Below are 10,908 nucleotides of genomic sequence, written 5' to 3' on the forward strand. Positions count from 1 at the left end.
CAACATTAATGGATTACCATGACAAAAAAAAATAAAAAATTGACTACAGTCAGGGCCTCTGTTGAGGGTTACCATGATATAGATATCCATTTTAGAACTGTGCCAGTGATTTACAATGATCTGAGGTGAACCTGAACCGTTTGAAATAGCGTGAACTATCTCACCCTGCAAAAGCTCAAAATTCCTTGAATTCCTGCCTCCTGTCCTCTCTCAACTCTCGAAGAGAAGAAGTGTTGATATGAAAATCCCCCAGGACACCTTGTCACACTATAAACAGATTTTCATAAGAACTGTGCGATATTTTTGTTGTAAGCATTTGAAAAGAGCAGCAAGAAACACAATAGAAAAAGTCTTTTGATCTCGCCGCTGCTCACGGAACACAGGAAAGGAGGGGACACGCTCGCTTTCTAGACATTTCTATTGTTTTTCTGATCCCGCTGTCTCTCATGAAAAATTACTTGCATTATTTTACGAGTTACACTTGATACTGCTCTCAAACACAAACAATAGGCCATGTGAAACTGTCGGAGAGGCGGGCTATGAAGGTTTTAGAAATTTTCCTGAATAGTAAAAAAAGAAAAACCACACTGACTCGAGATGCTCCTATCACAGTGCTCACAAACGGACTTTGCTGCTACATAATAAAATCATTTTTATCTTGCATAACCCTGTCGTCCAACATGAGCATCTGCCTTGAGTGCTGACATCTCGGAGACCCTGCAGTGTTAACAAATCATTGATATGTCTCCAAGTTGTGTTTACCCTGAAGCTAAACAAGAACTCAATTTGTGTAGGTTTCCCCAAAAATAGTCCTCTCTGTTTGAACAGGATGACCCTGCAAATAAAATGCGTTCCTTCATGCGCACAGTCGATCAGCAAAAAAAGAAATGTTATGGCTTGGCAGACAAACCTTCAATTTATATTTAAGATGGTGAAAATATGAACATAAACTAAACAAAACAGAAGAGCAACTCATAACAAGAAGCCACAGACAGAGCCTGCATCCTCTGCACCTTATAAATATGTCTAAGGTCAGGGTCAGGGTCAGGGTCCCGCACACACACACACGCACATGCGCACACACACACGCACGCACACATGGACACACACACGCACACACATACACTGTGAGATATTGATTGTACCATTCAATACATATCCTACCATGTACAGACGGCTTTTTGCGATCCTACAGTCTTAAAAAAATAAGGGTTCGAAAAGTTTTTTTTTTTTTTTGCAGTGATGTCACAGAAGAACCATTTTCAGAACCATTTTTTCTTAGCGTGAAGAACTATTTAAAAATCTAAAGAACCCTTTTCCATTATAAAGAATCTTTTGTACAATGGAAAGGTTCCATGGATGTTAAAGCTTCTTCATGGAACCATCATTTAAAATAAAGAGCCTTTATTTTTAAGAGGGTAGAGGAATTAATTTAGTCCAACTAATTAAACAGCCTTCTGTGTTTCTCAGTACCTTAAAATGTCAAGGCCCTCAGAGGCAAGTCTAAACCTAAAAAAAAAAAAAAAAAAAAAAAAATTGCTACCAGAGAACAAATTCAGTGACACTCTGCCTTCTTAATCAACACTTGCAAGAAATGGCACCAAAATATTTTATAACAGGGAAGTCATGATCAAGTTTTTTGTGCCTCCTATCCGATCAGAGACACTAAATATTGAGTATCTGCCCATATGTGTGACGCAAGCCATGTACATGTTATCCTGGAAGAAAACTTGCCTCCTTCCACTCTGACAATGTTCCCCAACTCCAAGGATTGTTTATCCCCACAGGACAATATTCCATGCTACTACACAGCCAGGCCAATAAAGGTGTGGATGGAGGACCACCAGATCAAGACCCTGTCAAGGCCAGCCCAAACTTCAGACCTGAACCCCATTGAAAACCTCTGGAACGGGATCGAGACGAAGGACACAAGGTCACAAGCCATCAAACAAAGCAGAGCTTCTTGAATTTTTGCACCAGGAGTGGCATACATTCACCCAACAGCAATGTGACTGATTGGTAGAGAGCACGCCAAGACACATGAAAGCTGTGATTGGAAATAAGGGTTATTCCACCAAATACTGATTGCTGAACTCTTCTGAAGTTAAAACATTAGTATTGTGTTGTTAAAAAAAATTATATAAACTTGTTTTCTTTACATTATTCAAGGTCTGAAAACACTGCATGTTGTATGACCGAGTTTTTACTTTAAATTTGAAATGTTGTCAGTAGTTTATAGAATAAAACAAAAGTTAATTTTACTCAAACACATACATATGAATAGTAAATAGAGAAACTGCTAGTTTTGCAGTGGTCTCTTAACTTTTTCATATAGGTAGACGTAACAATGGTAGACATTGTAAACAGACTGTGTGGGCACAATTATGAATTTGGGACTACTGATATAAACTTGTATATTATGTACAATAAGCAGAATAACTGCAAAGAAAATCAAATAAAAAAAGAAGTGGAGATAAGGTTAAAAAGCATGAAGCTTGCGGTGTCAGAATGCCAGTCCAAATCAAGACACAACCCATACCGAAGTATTATGCCAACGATGTCGTAGATAGTCTGATGGCAGATAAAAATAAACAGTAAATCAATTAGGCCTACTTTCAAGTGATGAGAATGATAGAATGATTTCTGATCGATCATGTGACACTTAAGACTGGAGTAATGATGCTGAAAATTCAGTTTTAAAAATCACAGGAATAAAGTACATTTTAAAATACTGTATTTAAAAGTTTTGAATAAATGACTTCTAGAACTTCCAGCTGTTTTGAAGTTTGTGCGCAGGCAAACACGTAATCCATGGATGAGGCAAGATGCAATGGATGATGAAAGAGAAGAAAATCTACAATATGCACTATCCTTTATAATTCTATCCACTTTTACATCATTGTGCAATAACGCAATACAAAATAGAAAAAAGTTGGCTAATTACACAGTGCTGCAGTTAGTGTTCAACAACAAACTGTGTTTTATGCACAGAAAGTATATAAAGCCTCTCCTTAAACATTAAGCCATTAAATCACTTTGTTATTTCAATAACATCAGGCAACATGACACTTTCAACAGATGTCTGTAGTTATACTGTACTGCTGGGGTGCCATGCACACGTGGAAAACATTTTTCAGATACAAAAACATCCTGTGAAACCCAATGGAATTGCTAGAGAGAAGAGCTAAGAAAAATGCACGGTCCCATCGAACAAATCACACTTGCATTCTTCAAAACGTTGTACTCATTAAGACTAAATGGAAATGTGTCCTTTACAGTCCAACCAGTGGCTAGAAATTCAAATGTGAGATTCCATGACAAAATTTGCAATCATATTAAAGGTCAAATCAGGTTCATCTGGGATGACATCATACCACAGATTTGATCTGTTTCAGTGCTGTTTTGTTAGCAATGGGAACAGTTTTCAAAATAGAGTCATTTGCTTGAGAAAATTCAATCAAACCCAGCCTTGAGAGCAACACTGGCACAGCACAAGCCCAGATTGTGGAGTTTGAGAAACACTGTGGCTTTTCACAGAGTTGATACATGGCCTTAACATGGCCGACAGTGCCGCTTTTCATCAAGAAATACAGTCTGACTCTCTGGCTCTGAGAAATAAACAAGTGGAAGCCTTCAAAAGTGCAGATGAGAGACAGGAAGATCTCCAAACAAGGCAGATTTTTCACCAGCAATCCAACGTCCTTCATTTCTGTACAAAGTGAAATTTCTTGACAAGTCTTATCTGCTAAAGGACCTGTAGCTTCAAGTGGATGGAGGTTTATATTTTGTTCCAGCAAGTTCACACTGTAAGTACATTGTGTTAATAACCAAGGACAAAACTGAAGTTAAACAGCACGCAAAAGAGTGCCTAACTTGATTATCTGACACACTTTCACAACTAGGGGTAATGTGTTTGCCACATAACGTCAAGAATGAGAAAGGAGCTGAATGCCATTCACTCCAGTTTTTAAAGTTTGAAGAGCTTTTCATTTCACTTAATGAAATGAATGAGCAGTGTTATTTCAGTGTCATTATACTATTATAGTTCTTATTAATATTTTGAATTAGTTTATTTATTTTTTATTTTATTTTAAAAATGTTGTGTGTTTGAGAATAAAGACATTATCTAAGGTGATCAGCTACAATTGCATAATACTAATAACCATATACTAGATGTACATTACAAATATTTTAGACACAAACAGAAATTAATAGTTATTAAACTCATTGAAATTCAGTGTTAATATACAAGAATGATCATACCCACCACTGTGACAGTACTCATTTACCCACAGTGAGATACTTCAACCAAAGTTCCTTCTTTGCCTACATCAGTACAACAGTATGTCTTTATGGGTGCCATGTGGTATGAGGCATTTCAAATAACAAAATGTACCAGAAATATAAAATAAAGGCAGCAAACTAACACCACCACCCAAGCTTCCCAACATGAGTCTCAAAAAGCTAGTGAGTTGCCCGTAATCATTTGAGACTTTTCATACTGCATTTAAAGGATAGTTCGCCCAAAAATGAAAATTGTGTCACTATTTCCTCACCCTCATGTCGTTTCAAACCTGTAAGACTTTCATTCATCTTCGGAACACAAATAAAGATTTTTGGATGAAATCTGAGAGCTTTCGGTACTCTCCATTGACAGCTACCCAACTACCACATTGATGCTTCAAAACTTTCTGAAGTGTCAACGAAGTAGTTGGGTAGCTGTCAACAGAGGGACAGGATGGTCTCCAATTTCATTAAAAAGACCTTCATTTGTGTTCCGAAGATGAAAGAAAATCTTACAGGTTTGAAATTACATAAGGGTGAGTAATTAATGAAAGAATTTTCATTTTTGGGTGACCCATCCATTTAACCCTGGGTTAAAGTCATGTTTAACCCTATGTAAAACGTTTCAGTTTTACTTGTACTTGAGGACGAGGATCACTTTTTAACCTTGGGTTATGAAACCCTGTTCCAAGGGTTGTGGAGCCAAAGGTATGTGTGACAGCAGGTAAAATGAAATGATAAAAAGTAACACTTTTTTTTTTTTTTTTTGGTAACAGACAACCGATTTTAAAACTGTTTCAGGCTGACATCAATGGGGCAAGCATTTAATCAAAGTTGTGATATTATTTTCGGATATCCGAGTGAAACATCTTCTGGAACCAGAAAAAAAAAATGTATTGTGGGACTTTAAAGAATATAGGGCACATCTTTTTCTTTTCTGAAATGATGTGCACGGATAAATTATTTATAATAAATAAAAATAATAATGGTCAATTGCGATTTCATGGTGACTTTATTCATTCCCTTTTGTAGAGAAAGGTTTTAATGTGTTGCGTTTAAGGTATGTGGAAAACGTTAAAATGTCAAACGTGTTTGAGTTTTAAAGGTAACGTTATATTTCTAAAGATTACGACAACCAGAGGACATTTATATGGCGACAACTGGATAGCATGTAATAGACAGGTGGTTGCGTGCTGTATTTGTTCAGTCGGTATTACTAACCTCAAATAACTCTAACACAGCGTTTCCGAATGTACTGTGTGATATCTCAGCAGCACCTCAATAACAACCCAGGATAAAGTATGGACAGTATGAAACATGGAACAAGGTAACCCAGGATTACATTGACCCAGGGTTAAAACTTTCAATTGTAAAAAACAAACAAACAAACAAACAACAGGTGCGCGTCCAAAATGCAGATATGATCCACATCCTGAGACTCCTCGGTCAACAGGTAGGCAGGCCCACAGGTCCAGAAGCAAGGCAAAATCATAACAGTTGTGTATTGTCGACTAGTAAAACTAAACAAATACACACAGCTTTATGGCAGTTTGTATTGGGTCAGTTTTCAAGCACGTGCTTACCTGCAGTAAACGAGACAGTCCATATGATTTATTTCTTTATCCGAGCGGTGTCGCCTGTAATCCTCCCATAAATCCTTGATAGCGGTAACGGACAAAATAAAAACCACAGGGGCAAGAGCCAACTCTGGTTGAAAAGCATTGACCACAGGCACAAAATTCAGCAAGGCTATGAAAACAAAATACACGTTGGCAAACCGGTGGAATTGCTCGAAGAGGTTCTTCGGTAGGAAAGAAAGCAGAGTGTATTTTGTGGTTTTGATCTTATTGTTTGCATAGTGTCTGTTGGGGTTATCCCCTCCTTTGGTATGGTCATACAAAATGTTGGCGTGTACAATCCTTGTTTTACTCTCCTTTTTGCTTTTCCTCCTTTTATGCTTTTTCACTTTGGTACTTTTCGTGTCTCCAGACTCTCCAGTCTCTCGCGCCATACTTCGCCCAAAACTTTTGTCTCTTTTCCTTGAACAAATAAAAGATGGTATCTATGTAATCATGCTGATCCTCCTTGATGATGTAGGACAGTATGAAATGCTCTTCACTTTGTTTTATCGTCCTCAGCCATCGCGTCAATTCTCTCCCTTTCTCTCGTTAATACTGAAAAGTTTTACAGCGGCATCTTTTTTTCCCCTCAGTAGATGAAGATGCTTTAAGGCAGGGCCGAGTGATTATACGTACGCGCTGTTACACATTTTAGTAACATAAATCATTAGGATAAACCTACAGGTCAGTATTGCTACTTAAAGTCCATCCATATGATTGTAGATGCGGGGTTTTACGCAGACCGTGTTGAAAAAACAAGCCAATCACTGGAGGTACAAAAGGAACGTCACCGCTGACGCATACGTAGCCCCGCCCACTTACAAATGAAACATCTTAACTGAAAGTGCCACGCGTTACCATTGAGAAAAAGCGATTCCAATGGAAGACGTTAGCATAAATACAGTTTTTGCTAGAATACACCGAAATACGGCGGTTGCATCTAATCTGTAGTAGTAGTTCAAAAATGCATACTTGAAAAATGCATAGTTCGCAAAAAAAGAAAAAATTCTGTAAGAATGACCTCAGTCACTCTTCACTTTCAAGATCTTAAAACATTCCCAACAACTTGAAACCGAGACTACATAAAACTACTACTGACAATAGAGAGCTGTGGAACCTAACATATGGCAATCTGTTGGCAAAAAAAATATGTTGACTGTGTGTTTATGTCTACAGTTATTGCCTTTGTTTAATTTGTGTCGTCCTCCTTGTCGTCTATTTTTTTCAATAGTGAGTCTCTCACCATCTTCCTTGAACTCAGAATATTATGTCAAAGCACAAAGAAGGAAACTTCAGGACTATAGAGTCATAAAGATAAAGAAAACAACATCATATTTTTACCTGGATATCTAAACGTACAAAATATAAAATTGAGCTGAACGCACGATAGGGAGGATAACACAAGCAGACAACACAAACAGACGACAGGCAGGACAACACAAATAAAACAACAGCAATAACAGTAGACTGACAAATGTATGTGCAAAGCAGTCAAGACTTTTTTTTGGCACAGACGGAACGGAATAGTTTTTAGAAAAAACCTTCCACAAATGACAGAACAAGGCGAAGCATTACGATATAAACAAAGAACATACACATCAACATATAATAATTTATCTGGGTAAATGTATTGTACAAAACAGTTACTTTTTGGCACAAATTGAACCTCAGGAACCAGACAAAATTATTTCAAGTGTGTTCTGTTTGTGTGACTGTATGATATACTCACAGTTACTCTTGTGCTTTTGTTAGTTTATAGATAACAAACGTAATTGTTCAAATTAAGAAATTAAGTAATTATATTAATTATATTAATTATTAGGCTAACAAATTGGCAACGGTTGTTAATGTGGGTTGAAAAAAATTTACTCAAAATAGAGGGATTTATATAATGTTTACTACTGGACATTATTTAGTATGTAGTAGAGTAGGTTTTATGATGGTTGCCTCCCCACAGGACTATTAAACAGACCACACCAAAAATGTGGATATTTCAGTGCAATTAAAAATAGCACATGAACGTTTCATGACATTGTGGTCACGCCAAATCTACGCCCTTGTTTGGTGGAGATTCCTTTAGCCAAGAAACTATTAACGATTCGTTATGTTTATATTATCTCCACAAACAAGTTAATCAGCTTCTCTGTGACTCAGGGCCCTGTAATGAGACGAAAGCAAACGTGCCGCCTAGTGCAGTTTAATAAACTCTTTGATATGTCTCTTCCTTGTTATCTTCTGATTGAATAAAACCATCTGTCTTAAGAATACAAAAAAACAACTTTGCAGTAACTCTGTATGTTACCTTGAGGACTGAAATGAAAACATGTTTGTTGTCCATCGCATAACAGACAGTAATCTGAGGATTATTATAGCTGTTTCAAGTTAGTATATACAGTTGCCATTGTTGCAGTTGTGTAAACAGATATGAAGTTGGCATAGTTTGATTACAGAAATAGGTGGGTTAATGTCATAGATATATGTATGGTTAAATTTCACATTCGACCAATCAAGACACGTTGACGCGTCCGCCATCTTGGAACGGTCAACATTGTGCAGCGAGAGTGTATTGCTTTGTGTTTTTATATGTATCAACTCAATATTACAGGCTTTTAAACTATAGGAACATTTTAATGTCGTGTTAGCTAATGCCTTCGTTTTGTTGTATTGTGTAAGTTTATCAAACTCACATGCTGAAGTCTATTGCCAGAGCCGGACAGTAACTGAGTACATTTACTTGAGTACAGTACTTAAGTACAATTTTGAGGGATCTGTACTTTACTCGAGTATCATTTTTGGGGAGTACTCATGACTTTACTCAAGTACATTTGAGAGGCAAATATTGTACTCTTTACTCCACTACATTTCTATCCATAACTGTGAGTACCCGTTACTTCTTCTAAAAAAAAAAAAAAAAAAAAGGAAAAAAGAAACATCTTGGAAACCCTCTCAAATGTGATTGGATTGTGCAGGCGCCACTGATTGGAACAGCCTATCAGCAATCACCTTCAGCTTTCCGCCAAAGTCAACTCCATGGTCAGATTTAGATAAGAAACCATGGACGAAACAATGTATAAAGACGCAGCAGGTCCATCCCGGGAGCAATATTTTTTTTCCAGGATGGTAGGGGAAGACATCCCTGATTGGTCTTAACCCCAGTGACGGGTAGGTTTAGGGGCGGGGTTATGGAGGTCATAAGACCCCCAGTGACTGGTAGGTTTAGGGGTGGGGTTAAGGGTAGGTCACCAGACCAATCAGGGATGACTTCCCAAATGAATATTCATGAGTCTTCCCCTACCATCCTGGGAAAAAAAATATCGCATCCCGGGAATGTGCCAACCCGTGGCCCCACCTCGCCAGACTATTTCAATTTTCTGAACAAGTTAATGATAGTTTTCGCTTCAAGTGTTTGCTGTGTTTACCAATGTAAGCACTGTGGCAGTAGTAATGCAATATTTAGAAAATGTACTCTTGTACTCTTGATACTCAAGTACTTTTAAAAACAAGTACTTTAGTACTTTTACTTAAGTAGACATCTGACTGTAGTACTTTTACTTGTACTTGAGTAAAATTTAGCAAGGGGTATCTGTACTTTTACTCAAGTAATGTAGCTGTGTACTCTGTCCGCCTCTGTCTATTGCAGATTTAATTATTCATACAGTACATGCATATAACTAAGGTTGCAGTTGCACAGCCAAGTGATGATGGACCGGCTTTGGCCATTCCAATATGGCAGACAGTTTTTGCATAGCAGCCCATAGAAACAGCCGCTAATGTGGCATCTATGTATGGGTTAATGGTACAAGATTTGCACAATGAACGGGAAGAACTGGTTCGAATTCCATTCAGGATAGGCTATTTCTTCTTTTTTTTTCTATTACTGAACAGAGAAGGAAACAAAGCTAGTTGTCTCTGTGCTCTGACATCTGTATGCGGCATATACCAGCTGTTGAATTTCTAGTTATCTATAAAATCTAAGTGATAAATCATGACAATGAGGTAAGATCTAGTTTTAAATAGATAAAACAGCTGATATCGATATTGATCAAATGGAAAAACACATTTTGACATCAGCAGAGACAAATACATTAGTAACTGTTCTTTTATGAAAATGCTGAGCATAGGTCACTACTTTTTTCATCATTATGCTTCATTCAGAATAGTCATGTGAAATTAGCTTTGGATAGAGATTCTTTAGTCTATGTGAAATGGTTTATTTCTTTATCACTACACAGTCAATTTTGTCACAGTTTTTTGAAAAGCTTGTTCAGAAGAAAAGGAAATCAGATCAATCCCTGTAAGTCTTTCCCCAGACCACATGGCTTTTTTCATTTTCATTTTCATTTTTTTCATCATTGCAGTGGCTTTCTGGCAGTCAGCTCGAATGACTGGAAACTCTCCCTGTCTCGCTACTGTTTTTCAGTTCTGCGTTGGGTCTGTAGCAGCATGCTGCAGTGTCTCAGGACCAGCACTCTTTGACCATCCATCACTGGGAAATTGAATTGTTCCCCAATGCCAAGATGCCACAGAGTCAATCAGCCATTATTTTTTCCCAAACCCAACAGCTGGACACTAGTACTGCAAATCAAGGGTGACAGTGGGTTGGATAGGGCTCTGATTGATCTCCCTCTGCCCCGTGCGCTCACGGCTAAATGACCCAGCACTTGCAAATCTGCTGAGATCTGGAGCTTTGGATAGATGCACCCTCCACTTCCAATAAACCTGGAGAGTGGCTGGCTTTAAAACCTGATTCAGCATTCGCCACTGTTTTGCTCCTCTACATCATTGTGCTTAGCAAGTGGATTTATTATTGTCATTTAACAGATCGAATGAATCTTGCATTAGAACATTTAGGCGTTGATGTTGTTATGGGGTTGTGTCTGAAAAAGCTGCCCTCTTGTGGCACAGCTGTTGTCATTTTTTACAGTCTATATTATACTTATGTGCTGGTAACTTGTGGTGTCATCAATGGAAAATATTTGTAACACTTATCATTCATTTCTTTGTT

At 37.7% G+C, this 10,908-nt stretch overlaps 1 protein-coding gene across 1 annotated transcript in view; it reads right to left on the minus strand.

Moving 5' to 3' along the window:
- Window positions 1-6,517, minus strand: part of atp10a (ATPase phospholipid transporting 10A) — a 53,669-nt gene extending 47,152 nt beyond the window's left edge. The window contains exon 1 of the mRNA XM_084127877.1: window positions 5,868-6,517. Within this exon, the coding sequence (XP_083984003.1) occupies window positions 5,868-6,295 (428 nt within the window). The 5' untranslated portion in view covers window positions 6,296-6,517. The remainder of the gene's footprint in view (window positions 1-5,867) is intronic.
- Between the last annotated feature and the right edge of the window lie 4,391 nt (window positions 6,518-10,908).

The sequence above is a fragment of the Abramis brama genome, assembly GCF_963993115.1.
Source record: "Abramis brama genome assembly, chromosome: 11".
NCBI lineage: Eukaryota > Metazoa > Chordata > Actinopteri > Cypriniformes > Leuciscidae > Abramis > Abramis brama.